Source organism: Hippopotamus amphibius, chromosome 1, assembly GCF_030028045.1.
Source record: "Hippopotamus amphibius kiboko isolate mHipAmp2 chromosome 1, mHipAmp2.hap2, whole genome shotgun sequence".
Taxonomy (NCBI): domain Eukaryota; kingdom Metazoa; phylum Chordata; class Mammalia; order Artiodactyla; family Hippopotamidae; genus Hippopotamus; species Hippopotamus amphibius.
Genome location: NC_080186.1, coordinates 74106619 through 74129283, shown reverse-complemented (window position 1 = coordinate 74129283; position 22665 = coordinate 74106619). Strand labels below are relative to the sequence as shown.

Here is a 22665-nt window from a genome sequence, read left to right as displayed (position 1 = left end):
GGATATATACACATATATACATTTATATTTATATATGTGTACATACACGTTTGTAAGCATTGAAAAGAGTTTGCAAGTATTCATATGAAATATTAACAGTGGTTTCTAGAGTCAAGGGAGGGAGGGAATACGGGGATATGTGTATAAAAACAGATGACTGAACTTGGTGTACACCCCCAAAAATAATAAATAAATAAATAAAATTAAAAAAAAAAAATATTAACAGTGGTTTCTAGAGTTGTCAATATCTGATTTATTTTTATTACTTTATTTTTATTACTTTATTATTTATTTTTATTACTTTATTTTTATGATTATTTTAGTGATAAGCATTCAAATATCTCTAATATCATAAAGATTAATTCAGATGCTTTAAATAACACACAGAAGCACACTATATCCAAACCTATATATAGATTACATTAAAAAAGTTTAACCCAAAAGTTAGTGGTTTGCATAATTGTTTACTTAGTAAAGTAAAGGTCACTAGGATCAAACTTCCTATTTGGACACAGAAGTTTTCTCCCTAAGTAGACTCATGTTTAAAGTGGGGAGGAGAGAAAACTTACCTTGCCAAGGTAAATCAATAAATGACTATAAAATATCAAGGAATTAATGTCTCTCATAAATAAGTGGAAGAGTGTGCAACCAAACAGTATGTTAAGACAGTGGCTATAAAGTATGCAATAAAAGCAGCCAAAGTAATTGAAACATGATAAAATATACGAAAATTCTTCACATTCAGAGATCTAAATACTAAATGTCAAACTTCCCTAAATTTAGTAATCTAATAATCCCATAATTGTTCTCTTCCCTCTGAAAATTTCTTAAATTATTATAATTTTTTTTTTTTTTTTTTTTTTTGGCACACGGGCTTAGTTGCTCCGTGGCATGTGGGATCTTCCTGGAGCAGGGATCGAACCCGTGTCCTCTGCATTGGCAGGCGGATTCTCAACCACTGCGCCACCTAGGAAGCCCAAATTATTATAATATTTGAACCAGCATTTTGTTTTTAAAAAAAAGACAATTTTTAATCTTAAAAATAATGATTATGAAAGTTACTAATCAGGCTGGGATAATTAAGTATTACTATAGGGATTTATAACCATTACATTCAACATGATAAAAAATATTTAAATTTCTAAAGGGCAAGTATTTATTAACATTTCTATATAATAGTTATTTTTGCACTTGCATTTCTGCATATGTACATGTTTTATAGTAAAATATAGCAGACTCTTACCCCAGCTTTGAAAATCCCAGTGAAGTTCTAGATAAAAGTCACCTAGCTGAGAAATGAAATATGAATAATTATTGAATGTACACCTTAGTTAACAGCTCTTATACCTACTTAATATTTTGCTTTAAAAAAATCTGTTATCATTAAAGGTCTATAGACAGGAATAGGAAATAATTTCAATGTATGGAGTTAGAGAAAGAACCAAAAAATATATATGGTTATTACTTAAAATTACAACAGCAGACATTACTACACTTATCACAAAGGAAAATTCACACCACTCTAGATTTTACAAAAACATTTTAATCACATAAGAACATATCTGAAACTGACAGGCATTTAAATTTGCACCAATAAATATTCCATCTCTCAGTATAACCAAAATAACAATAAGTAGTATCATAAAAATAGTTAACTTTAGAAGTGTTATAAAAGAAAAAACTTCCAAAATAATTATTGTGCAGGCTCATAATGGTCTAATAAAATCACCTACTGCAACAGAAACTTTTTCTATAAAGTGATAACACAAGTTTACTAAATCTGAAATAATATATCATCATATGAGATCTACAGAGAAAGTTTTTATTTCAAAAATTAGAAGCTAAATATCAAAGACTATAACTGTTTAGGAAACCATTAATCAAATATTCTCAAAAATATATATCCCTTGAGATTTTTTAAAAAAAGCATACCTAAAAGAGGACATAGTCATGACAATAGATCTTTCTCCCACAGTTCTTTCAGGCATCCAAAATACACAGGAAAAAATAACAAAACAAACCTCTCTCCCTTTCTGTGCCAGCACACCCAGCTCTTACCATCATGAAGTAGGACAGACAGACAAAAAGACTTTTGTTACATAAAGAAAATGCAAACTGCTCCTACTAGAAGGAGCAGCTTTAGCTCACTGAAAAAATCTTTCATTCCAAAGGACAAAGGAAAATTACTGCCATTAATTATGACTTGCCTCCTTTTTTCAGAGTTCTTACCTAATTTACTGAAAGCAGTAATTCTTTATCTACCTTCTAAGTTCAAAGCAAATAATTGCTTCCCATAAGATTACACATTATAATCAGAGTATTCTGCAATATTATTACTGCTTAACTGAAGCAGTATTTTTACCATTTCTTGACCCTTTATAATTAATGAGAAATTAAACTGTATTTTTAAAATACTTAAAAGTACACTTACAATTTACCCTTTTAGGCGCAAAATCAGCAAAGAAATTTAGCCTACCTCTTTCAGGGCTTTTAATAATCGAGGTCGTTTTTCTTCAACACTTTCCCTGGATTGCTGCTTAAGCTTCCTTAAAAGAGCTGTAACTAAAATTTAAATTTTAAAAAAAATTGTTAATTTAAAAGAAATTTTACCATGCTAGATTGCCAATTATACCTCAATAAAAAAAATTATGAAAAAAAATTTCACCACGCTAGGAAACACCACTGGCTTATTACACAGAGATATAATATACATATTGTGAATAAGTTAGAAAATACCTTTAGCAAAACTGTTATGATCCTCAAGGAAAATTGAAAACAGATACCTCGACATCAACTTATAACATATTCATACTAGTTTTACTAGCTTTTAATCATCAGTAGGCTTTATCTGACTGAGTCAAGATTACCAATTTCAGTCAGATGATGCAGTGTCCTGTTGTTAACACTGATCTCAAAGACAGATCTCAAAAATCCCACTGGATATTACTTTTCTAAAAATGTAATTATCTGCAATTGTTACCAGTTGCATCTGTTCTTCTTCCACCTGAGGCTGTACTCTCATATACCACCAACACAGCATAGAAACTACTAAAATGAATCCTATTTTATCTGTGAAAAGAATTTCCGACTCTTAACAAAACCTGAAACCCTCCATAGCATCTTCTCAATAGTTAAGAGATGGAGATTTAGACAAACTACCTAAGCGCAAACCAGAGCCTTACTACTTATTAGCTATGTAAACGTGGAACACTTAATTTTCCTAAACTTCAGTTTCCTTTTTCCATTTGTCAAGTAAGAATAAAGTAAAATCTACTACATAGAGTTACTATAGAGGCTCAATATAAATTGCTTGCTACTTTGCCTGCAACTAGGTAAGTATAAGTTTTGTTTATTAGAATGAAGGTCTAAAATTAACTAGCAAAATCAATCAATCCCTAACATTTATTGAAATAAAGGAAAATACTAGCCTTGAATTGAAATAAGATGAAATAATGTACGGGGTGGGGGGGGAATATATACATCGATACATGCTGATTTCCTCCTGGTCCTGTTTTCATGTACATATATACATACAAACATATAAAAATACTATTACCATTTTATAGTATGCGTTCTTATAAACTACTTAATGCCTTATGTGGAATACTTAAGGATAAGGCAAGTGTAAGGTTCGGGGGAAAGAACACGGAAAGAAGACAGTAATAAAAGCTTATTAGATCAGCTTTGTTTTGTCCACATAGGCCAAATTAGGAAAAGCTCAGGGAAGAATATGATAAATAGTAGACTCTATGCTTATTTTTAACCACAGGTCTAACTATAATCCCAATATATTTTTAAAACCCAAAATCAAGGAGCAATGTTTAAAGTACTAAAGGTCTTTTCGGATAGAAGAGGATGAGACCTAGAAGTCAGGGAACGTGGGACCTAATTTCAGTTATACACTAGCTCTGTGACCTCGGTCAGCATTTCCAAACACAAGTCTACATTTCAGTACCCAAGTCTACATTTCAAGTTTCCAGTGATATGCAGCCAAATGAAAAAACTGGGAACGAGGGTGGATTTTTTTTTTCTTCATAAATAATATACTTTTTTTCAATTTAAGGACTATTCTTTCTACTATTTTTGGTTTCAAAATGTCTTTTTTTTTTAATGAAATGGTGATTTCAGAAGAAAGTACTTTTGTTAAGTTCTTATATGCTAAAATGAGAAAGTCAGCTACTCTACATGAGTCCTCAAATAAAATTCTTTTCTGGTCTATAAAATCCAAATAGTCTGAGAACCAATGACCTAGATAAATATTAGGGTTCTTTACAGAATCTTTACAGAATATGGTTAACCTCCATGTTCATTATAATTTAACTTTAATATCAAAGCTATATTACCTAAATGTAGTAGAATTCTTTTTATAATTCTTCTCTACTATAAATGCAAATACTTTAATAAATGTTTATTCAATCTACTTTGCCTTCAAATTCAAACAGACCTCTGTTGACGTAGAGAACAAAAAGAATTAATTTCCTAAACAGAAAAGGTATCTTAATGAAAAGCAGAAATCATAGTTTCCATCAACTAAATATACTGTAACTGACTGAAAACATTCAGTAAATAGAAAATTTTGTTAAAATGACCAAGCATTATTAAAAATGTAGTAACAACTATATACAAGATAGTAATGTATGCAAAGAGACTCCTGTTATATGAGACTTCACATTAAAAATAACGTCAACTTGTGGAAGCAGAAATGAACACTCAGAACACAATTAAACAAGATTACCAGCATGTTAGAGCGGGGATCAATATTTGTACTCCCATACTGTAAGAATTTTATTAACAATGATTGATAATGAAAATAAAATTAGCTTTAGAGGATTTGGATGGTATTAGAATTCATATAAATACTCAAATGAAGAACTCCAATAAACCACAACAAATTAAACTTTCTCTTTCCTTCTTCTCCCATACAAGGTACTTTTAAAGTTTTCAGTTTGTTGTGTCTAAAGTTTTTGGAGCTATGCCCTACTGTTCCAAGTATTACTTAAATGTGTATCTTCTGCCTTCCACTTCCTTCTATGCTCCAGTCTAATTATTTCCCACTTCTTACTTGAACAGTTCTACTTGGATATACTACAGAAAACTCAAACTCAACAAACCTAACACCAAATTAATTAAAGCCCATACTGTTTTTTCCTATTTTCTGTATATCAATTAACTAATGAGATAACCATTAATCCATGATAAAAGCTTTGGAATTACTCTGAATCCTTCCATTACTACCCATATCCAAGATATAATCAACCACTATAGATTCTTTCATTTATTTTTCTAACCTATCTCTTACTTTTCTAAACACACTGTCTCTTCCTTAAGTCAAGTTTACCACATTTGTTCTAACAATTTTTTTCTAAAAATCTCTTGCCTTCCTACTCAATTAAAAAGTCTTTGCGCTTATCTAATGTCAATTCCTGCTTTAAAGTCTTCTCAGGTTTTGCAATGACTGGAGATTGAGATTAAAACTTTGAAAAGCACATAAAGTAGATCTCAGTCAGTGTGCCCCCTTTACCATAAAACTTCATCTCTCAAAACTACCCTTCAGCCCTTCACCTATGGTTGCCATGTAGCCTCATTTAGGGAGCCACGCTGAAATACACATTGTTCCCTAAAATGTGCCTTATTCTTTACATTTCCATGCTTTATATACAGTCTGCTCCAATAGGCTAGAATGTCCTTACCCACCTTATTAACTCCTAAAATCCTTTGAGACTCAGCTTAAATAAACCAAACACCTTGCCAAAACCGAAATTACTTTCTCACTCATCTGCTTCCCTCTAGTATCTTGTGAATATTTCAGAATGCTGTAGAATATTCCTTGGTCTCTCTCTCCCAACTAAGATGAGGTCCTCAACATCAAAGCTAATTGCACATCCCTACTATGTTTCCAATACATCTTGTAGGCACTTAAGATACCAATAGACAGTTCCTATTCTAATGAAGCTTACTGCCTAATGGAAGTGACAGGTAGCATTCTGGCACAGTATACAGGCAGAGAAGGCTTCCTTGTACTTAAACTGAGATCTGAAGAATTATAAGGAGCTGGGGCAGAATGGGAAGGATGTGTGAATATGAGAAACTGGGACTTCCTAGGTGGCGCAGTGGTTAAGAATCTGCCTGCCAATGCAGGGGACATGGGTTCGAGCCATGCTCTGGGAAGATTCCACATGCCACGGAACAACTAAGCCCGTGCCTCAAAACTATTGAGCCTGTGCTCTAGAGCCTGTGAGCCACAACTATTGAGCCCAAGTGCCACAACTATTGAAGCCCACGCGCCTAGGGCCTGTGCTCCACAACAAGAGAAGCCACTACAATGAGAAGCCACTACAATGAGGAGCCTGCGCACCACAATGAAGAATAGCCCCCACTCGCAGCAACTAGACAAAGCCCGTGTGCAGCAACAAAGACCCAACGCAGTCAATAAATAATAAATAAAACAACAACAAAAAATATGAGAAACTGAAAAGCCAACAGAGCTGACATACAGAAACCATGTGGAAAGAACAAGATAAGGATGGAGATGAAAAAGTGACACTATCATGCTAGATCTTATAAACCAAGTTAGAGATTTTGGTCTTCACCTAAGAATGTTTAAAGGATTTTAAATAGGAAAGTAACATGACTAGAAAAAGAAACTAAAAGAAAATATAACGTATTAACAATGGTCGTCTCTGGATGAAATTATGTCCTTTTCCTCAAAAATTTCCTAATTTTCTATAACAAATGTCATTACTTTCTTATAAGAAAAATATTTTAAAGTTTTGAACATCTCAGGAGAGTTATAGTAAATAAAAATCCTAACATAATACTTTTCAGGAAAATGTTAACTCTTGGTTAATCCCAAATTTTCTTTGTGGTTTTAATTTTCTTCATTAATTCATTGAACAAATACCTGCCAAGCACTGTTTTAAGAAGCCAGAAATGAAAGGATGAATAAGAAAACATACTCATGACTTGAGTTCTCACAAAGTTTATATCTTCAGGATACAGTGCAGGGAAAAGGCACTGAACAATTATTTAGAAGTGTGCTGAGTACTACAAAGGAAAAGATAGGATCACTCTGAAAATGTATAAGAGAAGTTAATCACTTAACAAGTTGGGAAAAGAAATATAAAGTTGAGGCCCAAATGAAGAAGGCTGCCAGTTCCTGATAAGATTGCAAACCAACACAGACTGCTATCTCTTTCCCTCCAAACTAACTTTTGATATGCTACAAAAATAAGACAGAGGCTGACAAATTCCCCAAACTATCCTAATATAAATATACCATAATGAAAATCTGTAAAAACTATGAATAACTCCTGGAGAGACAAAAGACAGCTACGTCTCAGGGTAGATAAGAACTGGAGCTACCAACAATCAGCGGTGAGGTGCAGGGAGCAGATGGATAAAGGGAGTCAAAAGGTATCAACTTGTAGTTATAAAATAAGTAAGTCATGGGGGTGTGATGTACAGCATGTCAACTATAGTTAGCAATACTGTATTGCATATTTGAAAGTTGCTAAAAGAGTAGATCTTAAAAGTGCCCATCACAAGAAAAACAGAAATACTGTAACTATGTATGGTGACAGATATTAACTAGATTTATTGTGGTGATCATTTCACAATACATACAAATACTGAATCAATATGTTGTACAACTAAAACTAATATAATGATGTATGTCTATATATATTTTTATTTAGATACACATATATATAATATATATGGTAATTATATATTATAAAGTCATGAATAATTCACATATAAGTTTGTAAGTAACTGCAAACCTTTCATTTTATGGAAAGTTACACTGCATGAAAAATATTTCAAATGCATCACTTCATATTTTTAGAATACATATCAACAATAGTAATTTATATTGCTTACTCATCTGTCTATCTCCATAACTGATGGCTTCCGCCAGCGGGCTCCATCCCTGAGCATTCTTCACCTTTACTGGAGCATTGTGAGCCAAAAGTAAATGGGCACATTCTGAAACATAAAATGGTAATTACATCAAACATCATGCAATTTTCAGAATCTCTAAAAAATCATGTAAAAATTCAAGAAATCAAGTTAATATGGATAGATCTATGAAATAAGTACTGTACTATAGAGAATTAATAAATTTTGAAATTCCTATGTATCTAAACCAGGTTATTTCAGATCGTTAGATTCAAGAAGTATCTATTCTATTACCTAAAAACAAACTAGATCTCTCTGCAAAGAAACTATTATGTCCCCTCAGTAATTGTAACAATGAATGATAAGAAAAAGACCAGGTAGTAAGGCTTAAAAGTGCATTAATGCGCCACAAAGAAGTTATGACTTGAGAAGTCTAAACAAAATGAAATTATGATGAACAGAAATCACATATAAATATACCAGAGCTATACAGGTGATAAAATACAAAGAGAGTGAATAGGATAAATAGGACAGCTGGGAACAAAACAGAATATTCAGAGAGACTCTTATGAGAGTGAAAAATCATACTAATTCTAGACTTATTTCAGAAAAAAAAAAAAATGGAAAACTGCAGATCCTAAAAAGTTGTAGCAACTGGTTTGAAGAACCTTTTTCTGTTGTCTAACCAAAAGGATAAGAATTAAAGATTAGTTTTCTGTTTCACCTCCTAAGGATTCCTGAAATCTTTAAGTATAATGGTCTTCTCCATTTCAATTCAAATCCATAGTTGAAAAACTTCCCAGCCAACATGCCCAACATGGTCAGTAGACCCAGAAATTCAGAAAATAATCAGACTTCAAGGATGAAAAAACTAAGGTTATTCAGTTGGTTAAGATGAGGGAGAGAAGTAAATAAAGGTATAGACGTCATAGGGCATCTCTCTCTAAGTCAATCAACAAATATTTGAATGCCCTGGGAATTTTTACTGTTTTTACAAACAAGTGTAAAACAGAAAGTGCCCTTCATCAAAGAAGTCACTAAAAGCATAAAATATCTCTAAAGGAGAAGATAAAAGAAAACAGAGTGGCACAGACTGAAAAATGGTATAATATAAAACTGCTTTACAGAATTAAGTATGAAGTAGATGTTTTATCTTCTACTACATATTTCAGTCTTACTCCTATGCTACCAAATATCAAAAATATTAAAAGTTCAAAAAGAAAAAAGCAAAAAAGAGTATACAACTGGAAAAATGTAAATGGAAAATTATAAATTGATCGGTATATTAATGGCTGTACCTACTCTACATGAAAAGAACTCAGGAAAAGCAAATACTGATATTATTTGCAGATCCTGAATCATCTAACCAAGTGTTTCCCAAAATATGTTCCACAGAACTCTAGTTTTTTAATACACTTGGGAAAAAGAGAAAATACCAAATAACTATGGGGAACAATAGAAGGCTCCAATTCAGAAGGTAACAATGAATATTAGCATATCAAAGGTTCTAAGAAGGTCCACAATAAAGAAAACTGCTTAATACTTATTAACCCACTATTCTCTGATTCTGACCTGGAAACACTATTTGCCTCTAAAAACTTACCAACATTCCATGAAACTAACATTCTGTGAAACACATTTTGGATAGGCTGATACAATCCTATGATGAAACATAACAATACCTCCACCGAAAATTAGAACTCTTAGACCTAGGATGGTAGATATATATATATATACATATATATATATAAAATAGCAGATGTACCATAAGAGACAGATAGATAATAGATAGATAGATAGATAGATAGATAGATAGATAGATAGATAGATAGATAGACAGACATATAGGAAGAAGGGAAAGGAAGGAGGAAGGTTGGGAGGGAGAGAAGAAAGGAAGGAAGGGAGCAAAGGAGGGAGAAAGGATGGCTGATCTCCCAAAACGTCTTCCTGAGACATAACCAGTCCCCACAGCTTGAATTTCTATAATATGTAGCCTCTTAACAAATCTCTCTTTACTTAAAAGTTACTCGAGTGACTCTCTTCCTTGTAAGAAGGAGAAAAAAAAAAATAGCATAACTAAAGAAATAAACATAAGTCCCCAATTTATGTAGTATTAAAATTAAATTTCATACAAATCATATGCTTCACTTAAGCACATAAACTTAAAACCCACCTAGCAAAAGAATTTTGTTTTTCAACAAAGCAAGTTCTAGTAACATCCTTCAGATCAACACACATTCAGATCAAATGTTTACAGCAACAGCTACATTACACTACATATTGTAACAATAATAGATGTTCATAATGATACAGCTAGAGCATCAGAAAACTGTTAACAAAAACTAATTAGCCTGCACTGTTGGTGGGAACTAAGTTGATACAGCCACTATGGAAAACAGTTTGGAGGTTCCTTCAGAAACTAAAAATAGAACTATCATATGATCCAGTAATCCCACTACTGGGCATATACCCAGAGAAAACCATAATCCAAAAAGAAACATGTACCATAATGTTCACTACAGCACTATTTACAATAGCCAGGACATGGAAGCAACCTAAATGCCCACAAACAAATGAATGGATGAAGAAGATGTGGCATATTTATACAATGGAATATTACTCAGCCATAAAAAGGAATGAAATGGAGCTATACGTAATGAGGTGGATAGACCTAGAGTCTGTCATACAGAGTAAAGCCAGGAAGAGAAAAACAAATATTGTACGCTAACTCATATACACGGAATCTAAAAAAAAAAAAAAAAAGGTGCTGATGAACCCAGTGACAGGACAAGAATAAGGATGCAGATACAAAGAATGCACTGGAGGACACAGGGTTGGGTAGGGGCAGGGGGCGAAGGGGAAGCTGGGACAAAGTGAGAGAGTGGTATAGACATACATATACTACCAGCTGTAAAATAGATAGCTAGTGGGAAGTTTCTGTATGACAAAGGGAGATCAACTCGATGATGGGTGATGTCTTGGAGGGCTGGAGCGGGGAGGGTGGAAGGGAGACGCATGGGGGGAGGGGATATGGGGATATGTGTATAAAAACAGCTGATTCACTTTGGTGTACTTCATAAGCTGGTACAAGAGTGTAAAGCAATTATATTCCAATAAAGAGCTTAAAAAAAAAACTAATTAGCCTGTTTAAAAATTCAAGAATATATGTTTTCCAAAGACTTCTATCAAAAACATCCAAAATTTAAAATCTAGCACTCAGGAAGCTGCCAATCAGCCATCTGGAATCCTCACTTTCCAGGATTACTGGGAATCCAGATAACTAACACTTACTGCAACCAGCAATAGCCTTAAAAAGTAGGTCTTTTAAATCACCTGTCTATGAGTTGTTGTTTTTGTTTTTGTTTTGTTTTGTTTGTGAATAAACAAGTAATAACTTTTTATTATCATCTACCATAAAAAAATCTAGACACGAGTTTAGATATATATGATAGTCCATATTAAAGAATCTTATAAACTCTTTAAATATTAAAAGTATTACAATAATAAAAAATATTTGGAAACAAGAATCTCCTGAAATTATAAATACTTACTTGACAAAATAACCAAGCAAGAAAAAAAAAGTTTCAAAAGGCATAAAGGTTAGTAAAAGACTTCCACTAACTCTCCGAAAAAAGTGCTATGGCAGGGCGACCGCCTCCGCTATGCCGCTGCTCGTGCAAGGGCCGCGTGTGCGGCTGCCTCAGTCCAACGCGGACCTCGTCCAAGCCCACCCGCTTCTGGAGCAAAGAACCAGACTTCTCAGAGGTCAGTCTATTCAACAAATGGGACCCCAGGGCCTTCTGTATGTTCAGCAAAGAGAGCTTGCAGTGACCTCCCCAAAGGATGGCTCCATCTCCATTCTGGGTTCTGATGATGCCACCACTTGTCACACTGTGGTCCTGAGGCACACAGGTAATGGGGCTACCTGCCTGACACATTGTGAGGGAACCGACACCAAACCTGAGGTCCCCTTGATCGTAAACTCCATAAAATCCTTTTCCGACCACACTCATGTGGAAGGCTGGAAGTGCACCTCGTGGGAGGCTTCAGTGACAACAGGCAGTTGTCACAAAAGCTGACTCATCAGCTTCTTAGTGAATTTGACAGACAAGAAGATGACATTCACTTGGTGACATTATGTGTGACAGAATTAAATGACCGGGAAGAAAATGAAAACCACTTTCCAATAATTTATGGCATTGCTGTCAATATCAAAGCTGCGGAGATCTACAGGGCCTCCTTCCAAGACCGAGGTCCGGAGGAGGAGCTGCGCTCAGCCTGAGCTTTTTAACAGGAGGACCAATGATTAGTATTTACGATGCAAAGACAGAACAACTTCGTATAGGACCGTATTCCTGGATGCCATTTCCCCATGTGGATTTCTGGTTGCAGCAAGATGATAAGCAGATAGTACAGAACCTTTCCACCTCACCTCTGGCTGAGCGCCCCTCCCCCCCCCCCCCCCCCACTTTGTTGAACATATTAGATCTACCTTGATGTTTCTAAAGAAATACCCTTCTCCAGGCCTTCCTAGGTGGCACAGTGGTTAAGAATCCGCCTGCTAATGCAGGGGACATGGGTTCAATCCCTGCTCCAGGAAGATCCCACCAAAAAGAAAAAAAAAAAAAAAGAAATACCCTTCTCCAACTAACACGCTGTTTCCTGGAAATAAGGCTCTACTCTACAAAAAAAATGAAGTCGGCTTATGGGAAAAGATCTCTTCTCCAGGAAGCTAAAAATAGGAGTTACCAAAGAAAGCAACTTATGGGCATGACAAAAGACCACTGGTGGGTAGGAGAGAATATGAATTTGGAATCTGCATCCGTTGAGTCTTAGGTCTCTTCCCTTAGTCAGTGTTTTTCAAATGACTTTAAAATAAAATCTTATTTTGGCAAAAAAGTGCTATGAAAAATGAGAGAGTATTTGTGTTTTTTAATATACTGAATCCTAAACTCAATTAGCACATTAAATAATCAGGTGAATTTTTTTAAAACTCAAAACATAAAACTCATCTTAAAATTTTTAAACAGACTATACATGAGCGAAGTTAAAAAAAGAAAATATTTACTAACCTTTATTTCCTAACATCACAGCAAGATGTAAAGGAGTGTTTCCTAAAACAAACAAAAAAAATTAAATTAGTGTAAAAACATCAGAAAAATTAAAGTGGTTTCAGCTCCTTCAGAAATTTCACTGACAAATTTTAAGCAAAAATAATGTGACTACAAAATGAGAGTTTCTAAATACAATGTATCCTACTCCTCTTTCCCCCACTTCCCATAAAAGATATCCATTTTGCTTTTGGGATGTCTTCTCCAAACAGATGTCAGTTTCCTTTGCTGCTAATTTCTCTACTATATCAATCTTTGTTCATTCACCACACAATTTAAATACCTACTATATACTCATCCTTGCTCATAAGGTCAGAGGATGCCATGGTTTCTAAACACAATGTATCCTACTCCTCTTCCCCCCACCTCCCATAAAAGATATTAATAAGATCCAATCCCAGTCCTCAAGTTTTAATAAATAAAAGAAAATGAAAACACTAACTGGAAAAAAATATGCACCCTGATGTTCACTGCAGTGTTATTTATAATAGCCAAGATACGGAAACAACATAAGTGTCCATCGACACATGAATGGATAAAGAAAATATACACAGTGGAATATTATTCAGCCATTAAAAAACAATGAAGTCTTGCCATCTGTAACAACATAAGTGGACCTCCAGGGCATTATGCTAAGTGAAATAAATCAGATAAAGACAAATATCATATGATCTCATTTACATGAGGAATCTGTTAAATATATATATATACACACATATATATACACACATATATATATACATATATATATATGTGTATACATATATATATATACTGAGAATGAACTGGTGGTTGCCAAAGATGGAGAATGGGAGGGTACATGAAATGGGTGAAGAGAATCAAAAGGTACAAACTTTCAGTTAAAAAAAATAAGTCTTGGGAATGTAACATACAGCTTAGCTACTATTACACTGAACCTTTGAAAGTTGCTAAGAGTAGATCTTAAAAGTTCTCATCACAAGAAAAAAAATTATTTTGAACTATGTATGGTGATGGATATTAACCAGACTTCTTGTGGTAATCATTTTACTATATACAAACATGAAATCAATATGTTATACACCTGGAAGTAATAAAATGTATGTCAATTACACTTTAAAAAAAAAAAACAGTATATTGCAAAGGTAAATGATTTCTTCTCTCTCAAAATGCTAAAGCCTAGGTGGGGCTGCAGAAGATACACATTTTCTGTTTTACTGAAAACAGTACCTTGTTATTCTAAACATTTATTTTGTTTCTGATCAGCTCCAGAAAAAATGAAAAAAAACCCACATGTATAAGTATCAATTTCCAATTTAATTGGTCTAGAATAAGATCGTCTTCCACCTTTTCTAAATTTTGAACTCATTTCATTGTTTGTATTTCACATTCTATGACAATTTACCAAAATCAAAAAGTAATCATAAAAAGTAAACAAACTTGTTGACAAATTTTGTGCCAGAAACAAAAGCTCAACATTAACTATGCCAAAACCAAAGCCTCTACTTTGGACTATCATTCTTAATTCCTACCTCTTTTCTAGTTTAAGCTCTCATCATCTTAACTGAATATCTACTGCAATAACCTTCAGTCTCTCTGCCTGAAGTGTTGCCCTATTTCAATCTCCTCTCTATATTTGAATAACAATTTTAAAACAAAAACTTGACCATGTTACAGTTCTACTTAAAAGGCAGGAAGTGGCCCATATTTTATCTTTAACATGGCATAAAAGGTTCTTGAGATGTGTCCTTACCTTCCTTTCTTCTCCTATTTTCTTCCTTACCCTGTATTTCATCTGAACTGCATACAATAAATTCTCCAATAAGCCAAGTTCTCAATATTGCACACACATTTTGTTAATCCTTCCTAAATATTCCTTCCCCATCTGCCTAGCAAGTTAATATTCACCTTTTAGAGCTTAGCTCAAACATCACCTATTCACTGAAGTCTTCTCTAGACAATCAAATGTCCTGCACTGCTCCCAAAGCCCTCTATACCTGTCTCTTTATTGCAGCACTTTTCACACTGTACTCAATTTTTTCTGTAAACATCTGTCTTCTTCATTAGACATTAACCTCAGGATAACTAGATACATATTTTGTTCATTTATGTATATGAAATGCTTCTAATACACACCTAACATTCAAAATTAACCATTCGTGAGTGAAGGCATAAGGAAAAGCTCTGACTATAGCAACAAATCTTAAAAATATCAATAGTTACAGAAACCTGATCACTAAAATGCAATAGGCAATACCCTAGGCAAGGGCTGCAAACTCAAATGTTTCCATAATTAAGCAATGTAATTGTAAAAATTGTGGTGTTATTTTTCCTAAATGTTTATAAGAATATACTTGTAAAACCACCTAGCCCTGGAGTTTCTTTTGAGTGCAATTTTTATTATGGATTCATTGTCTTAATAATGAGTACTTATGTTTTCTAATTCCTTTTTGTGTGCATTTTGACAAATTAAATTTTTCTAGGATTCTGTCCACGTCATCTAAACTGTCACCTAGTCATACATTTTGTTCACAATATCCTTCTATGACTTATTAATGACATTAAAATTTATGTAGATGCCCCACTTTTCATTCACATTTGTTATTTGTGTTTTTTTTCTTTGATCAGTCTGAGGTTTATTAATTTGTTCACCTTTTTAAAGAACAAAGTTTTGGCATGTTGCTACTTAATGTCTGCTCTAATTCAATCATTCTTGCTCTTTTATTATTTCTTTTCTTCTGTGTTATTTGGGTAAAACAGATTCACATTGGGAAATAAAGCAAATTGAGTTGTTCTAATTTCTTGAAATGGATTCTTAGTTGCTTGCCCATTTCCTAATATATTTCTCCTTTTATTAATAATTTCTAGTTTAATTGCACTGTGATCAGAAAATAGACTCAGTATAACCTCAATCTGAAACATGTTGAGAGTTGCTTTATGGCCAAGTTTGGTCAATTTTTCTCAATGTTTTCTGTATCCTTGAAAAGAACATGTATCCTGGGGGTTTGGAGTACAGTATTCCATATAAACCTACTAGATCCAGTTTGTGTTGCTCATATCTTTTATATCCTAGATGGTTTTTTGTCAGCTTATTGTTAAAGAAAGAGGAATGTTAAAATCTCCCACTATAATTGGGGGTTTCCATGTCTTCTTGTACTTCAATTTTTGCTTGGTATATTTCCAGGCTATGTCATTAAGCACAAATCAAATCTTTATACTTTCCTGGTTCAGTGAATGATTTTTCATCTTAAAGCACCTCTCTTTAGCTCAGATGTTTTCTGCTTTAAAACCTACTATGATGTTAATGAAATTATACCAGAATTTTTTGACTGATATGTACATGGAATATATTTTTCACTCTTTTCACTTGCAATTGTTATACATTATTATATTTCAGATGTGTTTCCAACCATATATAGTTGGGTGTTTTTTCATACAGTAAGACAATATTTGTCTTTTAACTGGAGCATTTAATCCAGTCTCATATATTATACTTAATGATATTACTGGAGTTTAAATCTACCATCCAGCTCTGTGCTTTCTATTTGTCCTGCTGGTTCCATGTTCCTTTTTCTCATCTTTCTTACCTTCTTCTAAATTGATTATTTTCATTATTCCATTTTGTTTTTTTAATCTGTGGATGGAAAGTATATATTTTTCATTTTTCTGTTCTTTTAGTAGTTATCTTAGAGATGCACTGTTCCATATGGTAGTTACATGTAGTTACTGAGCATTTGAAATATGGCTAATCTGAACTGAGATGTGCTGTAAGTGGGATTTTGGAGACTTAGTATGAAAAACAAGAATGTAAAATATCTCAATAATGTTTTATATTGATCATCATGTTAAAATAGTGTTTTGGATTAAATAAAATGTAGTACTAAAATTAATTTCACCTACTTCTATTTTATATGGCTATTAGAAAATTTATACTTATAAATGTGGCTTGCACTAGCTTTCTATTAGACCACACAGCTCTATGGTTTACAACATGCATCCTCGATTCATCAAAGTCTAATGTTAAATGGCACATTACCCTTCTTGAGAGCAAGTCAATGACCTTAGAACACTAACTTCATTCCCTCCATCCAGATTTATATGCTGTTATCTAGTCCCAAGAGTTTTTATTTGTACCTTATAGAGTCAATATTCATTTAGGATTTCTTACCACTTTTGTTGCTCTTCATTCCTTCTTACCTCTCTAGCCTTCCATCAGAATTATTTTTCTTCTATCTGAAACACATCCTTATGTATTTCTTTTAGTGGTGGTCTGATAAGTGAATTCTCTTAGGTTTTTGTTTGTAAATGTTTATTCAAATTCAAAGGAAATTGTACGGGGTATATAATTCTTGATTGGCTGTTATTTTCTTCAGTATTCTATGTGGTCTTATGGTTTTCTTTTTTGTTGAGAAGTCAGCTATAGGAATTTATACTGCTCCTTTGAAAGTAATGTGACTTCTCTGGCTGCACTTAAGATTTTTTTTTTTTCAGCCATTTCACTCCATGTGGAATCCTTTTTTTTTTAATTCTACTTGGGTTGGACTTCTTAAATCTCTGAATTGGTATCTTTCATCAATTTTGGAAAATTCTCAGGATTGTCTCCTCAAATGTTGATTTAGCCCCATATTCTCTCTCTTCTCTCCTGGGATTCGATTAACACAGAACTGCTCTTACCCTTTTTAATTTTTTAAAAATTTATCTCCCTTTTTCATTGTAGATATTTTCTCCTGACACATTTCCAAGATTATAAGTTCTGTCTTCCTCAGGATCTTAACTGTTATTAAGCCCATTTATTTAGTTTTAAATTCAGTTATTATGTTTCCATTTGAGAATTTCTATTTAGTTCTTTTCCAAATACATTATTTCAATTTTCATAGTTTCCAGTTCTCCACTAAAATATTCAACCTTGTCTCTCATCCCCCAAGAACATAATAAACATTGTTATTTAAAGCCTCTGTGCATACAAACTACTACGTATAAAACAGATAAACAAGGTCCTACTGTACAGCACAGAGAGGTATACTCAATATCCTGTAACAAACTATAACGCAAAAAAATCTTAAAAATATATATGTATAACTGAATCACTTTGCTGTACACCAGAAACTAACACAATATTGTAAACCAACTATACTTCTAGTAAATAAGTAAATAAAAAATAAAGCCTCTGTCTAGTAATAATTACAATAAATGAAGTCCTGATGGCTCTGTTTCTCTTATTGCTTCTCTCTGGTTCTCATTCATGTAGTCTAGTTTCCCTACAATGCTGGTCATCTTTAACTGCATGTTGAACATGATATTTAATTAACTCCTTATTCAAAAATCTTGAAGCCTAAGAAGCAAATCCTGCAGACTTTCATCTGCTTCTGCTGTTTGGCTGGGAGTACTAGACTAATCCAGGGCTTGACGTTTTTTTCTGGCCCGCCCTCACAAATGACTCAAAGGTATGCTTCAACCTATATCAGAGTTAACTTACCTGCATTTCACCCTTATTCCTAAGCTGCAGCTCTTCAAGTTTCCATCCCAAAGAGCAGCATGTTTAAGAGATACCCCACACCTGGTAGGCTCTGACCTCCATCTTTGGCCTCTTAAACCACTGAGGCTGTCAAAAGTACTGCTCAGCCTCTTAACCACTTCTTTTGGATTCAGAAAAGCTACTGGGGAAAAATAACCTCAAATATTAGGCTTGCATCGTTGGATTTCCATCTTCTGCCAGATCTCGGCCCAGTGAGTCCTTCCTACCTCATTAGATCTCCAATGCCCTTAAAGTAGTATATTTTATTCTTATTTGTTTCTAAAGAAGACTGGTCCTAATTATGTAGTTCATCATTACTAGAGGCAGAAATTCTACTTTGATTTTAACTTTTCTCCATCTTCGTTAATACTTTGCTTTCTATTTTTTATACTTTTTTAATTAGTAAATAAAGATGTGATAATTTTATGAGTGCTACTGATAACTTCTATCAAAACATAATTACTCTCTTAGCACTTTTAAATCATTTTTACCTCAATTTTATCAATTAATCTTGACATTCATAGCTTTCTTTTCTTTACCACTGACTCAACAATAAAATTTCCATGTTTCACTATTCTCCTTCAAGTATGTGTGAAAGTCCCTTTCTTCCCTTTTAATTATTAAATGTCATAGTTGTTATTTTTGGAATTTCTTCACTACTCCTTTCTCTTAGTAACAAATGCCATACCCTAAGTACATGAACCAGGGAAGACATATGACTCAAACTCAACTAGTCTGATACCCAATTAGAAAATTGTTTCAGGGAAGGGCACAATTCCCACCTGGGTCAAGATTCTTTTCTGCAATTTTCTTTTGTACTTGAGCTGGTAAGGAAGACTGTCTCTTGCCATTGGAACCATAGTACTTTAAGGTTCTGAGTATGAGGATGCATATTCTTTACCATATAGATCAGTGGGTCTCAATCAGGGACAATTTTATCCCACCGGGAATATGTGGCAGTGTCTGGCACATTTTTGGTTGTCAAAACTGGACAGTGGGGGTGCTAATGGCATCTAGAGGGTAGAGGCCAAGGATGCTACTAAATGCCTTATAGTGCACAGGATAGCTTCCCACCACAAAGAATTATCCAGCACAAAATGTCAAGTGTAGACATTGAAAAACTCGGACACAGAAGAAAGCCCAACTTCAATAGGGAAGAATGAAGTTCTACATAACACCAGATCTAACAAATTGTACACTATATCCTCCTCCTCCTCCCCTCAAAAAAACTCCCAATAATATTGCAGGAGGTCTGGATACAATCATATCAATATTGGCCCCTACCCTATCATCTTCAGTTATATGAATCAATAAATATTTTGGAGTTTAAGCTAGTTCTCAATGAGTTGCTATCACTTATAAATGCAAGAATAATTACTAATACAATATGGGAATATAAAGCTTTATTTGACATAATTATACTTTTGGAGATTTCTATTTTTTAAGTCCTGTGGCTTTGCTTTTCTACTGTTTGTGGTTTGTTTGTTTGTTTTATTTGGACTTTTAAAATTTATCTTCCATGGGACTTCCCTGGTGGCACAGTGATTAAGAATCTGCCTGCCAATGCAGGGGACACAGGTTCGAGCCCTGGCCCAGGAAGATCCCACATGCCTCGGAGCAACTAAGCCTGTGCAACACAACTACTGAGCCAGAGTGCCACAACTACTGAAGCCTGCGCACCTAGAGTCCATGCTCTGCAATCAGAGAAGCCACCGCAATGAGAAGCCTGTGCACCGCAACAAAGAGTAGCCCCAGCTCGCTGCAACTAGAGAAAGCCCACGTGCAGCAACGAAGACCCAACACAGCCAATAAACAGATAAATAAAAAATAAATTTATTTTAAAATAAAATAAAATAAAATTTATCTTCTACACTACAATAACATAGATTACAGATTTTAAATTCTACTTACAGCAAACTAACATTTTTTTAGAACATATTTTTAAACTCATACTTACCTAGCTATCAAAGTAAAAAAGTAAAATATACTTTTGATTCCCATTTACAAAAAACTGAAGAGATCAGTACTTTTTCTTTTTTACTGAGGTATAGTTGATGTACAATATTATATAAGTTTTAGGTGTATGACACAGGGATTCACAATTTTAAAGGTCTGGTTGGTCTCAAAGTGGTAGTTGAGACAGAAAGTAGACTGATTCAAAATAACCTGTTAATTAGATGTGTATGGGTAAAAAGAGGAGGTGGGACAAAGAATGATCCCAATGATTGACACTTGAGAACTAGATTGCTAAATGATGCAATTTACTGGACGGCCAGGTGGGAGGTAGAAACTGATAACTCCATTTTGGACAAGTAAATTTTGAAATATCTCTGAGATTCCCAGGTGGAAATAATTACAAAATCTGGAACTCCCAGGAGAAGTCTAGACTGGAGATAAAAATTTTTTATTTTTTTTGCTGAACTACTTATAGACCTTTATTCTATATAACATTTAGTATCTGAAAGTATTATTTTGAAAATAGTATTGAAATTACATTAGGTAGACAGATTTGGGGGAGAATTACTTCTTTATTATAATTTTGAGTTTTTCCATCCATGAACATGGCATGTCTTTTCATTTATGCATACTCGTTTGCTGTTTAATCGAGTTTAAATTTTTCCTCCATGAAGTTCTTTTTTCTTAGGTTAATTCTCAGATTCCCTTATTGTTTTTTTGCTATTGTAAATATTGATAGTATCTTATATTATTTTTTCAGCTGGATATTACTGGTATTGAAGATGCTTTCTTATACTTCGTATCCAATTTTGGAACCTGGTTCATATATGCCTCATAAAATAAGCTAGGGAGTTTCTGGCCTTTAAAATTTTTTTGGAGCATCTTTGATGATAGTGATTATCCGTTCTTTGAAAGTTTGGTAAAATTTGATTGCATTGCTTGTTTCTCTGATATTGAGCTGCATGAGCTGTTTGTATATTTTGGAGATTAATCCCTTGTCAGTTGCTCCGTTTACAAATATTTTCTCCCATCCTGAGGGTTGTCTTTTCATCTTGTTTACGGTTTCCTTTGCTGTAGGCTGGAGATATAAATTTAAAAATAAAAAAGGGGAAAGGCATTTAAAATCAAACATAAATTTCTGAATATCCATTTTTGTCCTAACAGTAGAAAAGGTAGTAATAGCTCTCTTCACTTCTCTATCTTTCAGGAGAAAAAAAAAGTACGATATTCTAAATGGTAACAGAAAAAGAAAACAAGGAACTGATAACACTGGTTGCTCCCAAAGAGGATAACTGGGTGGATAAAAACGGATGGGAGGGAAATTTTATTTTTATATCATATCCTTTTATACCTTTTTATAGTTTTGTAGCATGTGAACATAGTAACTATTCAAAAAATTACACAAATTAAGGAGAATCCACCAGAGTCTAAACAGAGCTCATAGGTGAAGAAATCAAGGCATTTATGCACCTAGAGAATTACTTTTTGTTTTCTTAAATCCTTCAAGAACATACAGATGAAAAGGTAAAAGCCTCAGTACCAACTGAAGGCACAAATGAAACTTCCCATTACAAGGCAAAACTAATCGCAATTTCAAAAGATTTATGAACTAGGAATAACTCTGAGTTCAACAATCCAGTCCCTCTCACTTCACAGGTAAGAACATAATCAGAAATACATGCTACTTACAATCAAGGATGCCAAATGTCATGCTATGGCCTCAATACTTTAAATGCAAAATAATCATCATCAACATCATTATCTACCCAGCATCACATTTACTTTACTAACCAAATGTATCAGGAAACTAAGTGCTCAAGCATCCTAGTTTGAACCTTCATCTACTATTTCCTCAGTTTTCTAAGTCCTCCACCGGCTGCTTAAGCTAATTTGTTACACAAAGAATACTAAAAACTTAAAATAACTTTCTCTGTTAACTTTTCAAAATATACGTTTAAATCTGAAATTGGATGCCTTGGTTTTAACTTGGTAAACAAAATTGAACTCTGTTCATTCTTTGTTACATGAGTAAAAAACATTCTGGTAATATTAAGACCACTATAGTGTTAAAGTATGCAAATTATCAACCAAATGGCTGGCATTTAAAGGGCGGATATTATATAGTATGTGCCCAGCACTATGCTGTATACTTTAGCCATCTTATTTCATTTGCTTTCTAATCCTGTGAGACAAAGATTACTCCTATTT

The 22665-nt window shown here is 33.7% G+C and overlaps 1 protein-coding gene and 1 pseudogene across 4 annotated transcripts in view; one reads left to right on the top strand and one right to left on the bottom strand.

Annotated features, from left to right (window-relative positions):
• Positions 1–22665, bottom strand: part of ANKRD13C (ankyrin repeat domain 13C) — a 73785-nt gene that overhangs the window by 39170 nt on the left and 11950 nt on the right. For 3 of the 4 annotated variants that reach the window (XM_057716397.1, XM_057716423.1, XM_057716417.1), the window contains exons 2-5: positions 12969–13010; positions 7879–7983; positions 2477–2562; positions 1244–1289 (exon numbers count right to left, since the gene is read on the bottom strand). In XM_057716397.1, the coding sequence (XP_057572380.1) occupies positions 1244–1289; positions 2477–2562; positions 7879–7983; positions 12969–13010 (279 nt within the window). The remainder of the gene's footprint in view (positions 1–1243; positions 1290–2476; positions 2563–7878; positions 7984–12968; positions 13011–22665) is intronic. The other variant, XM_057716407.1, reaches the window with a different exon arrangement.
• LOC130840691 (protein N-terminal asparagine amidohydrolase-like) lies at positions 11559–12632 on the top strand (annotated as a pseudogene).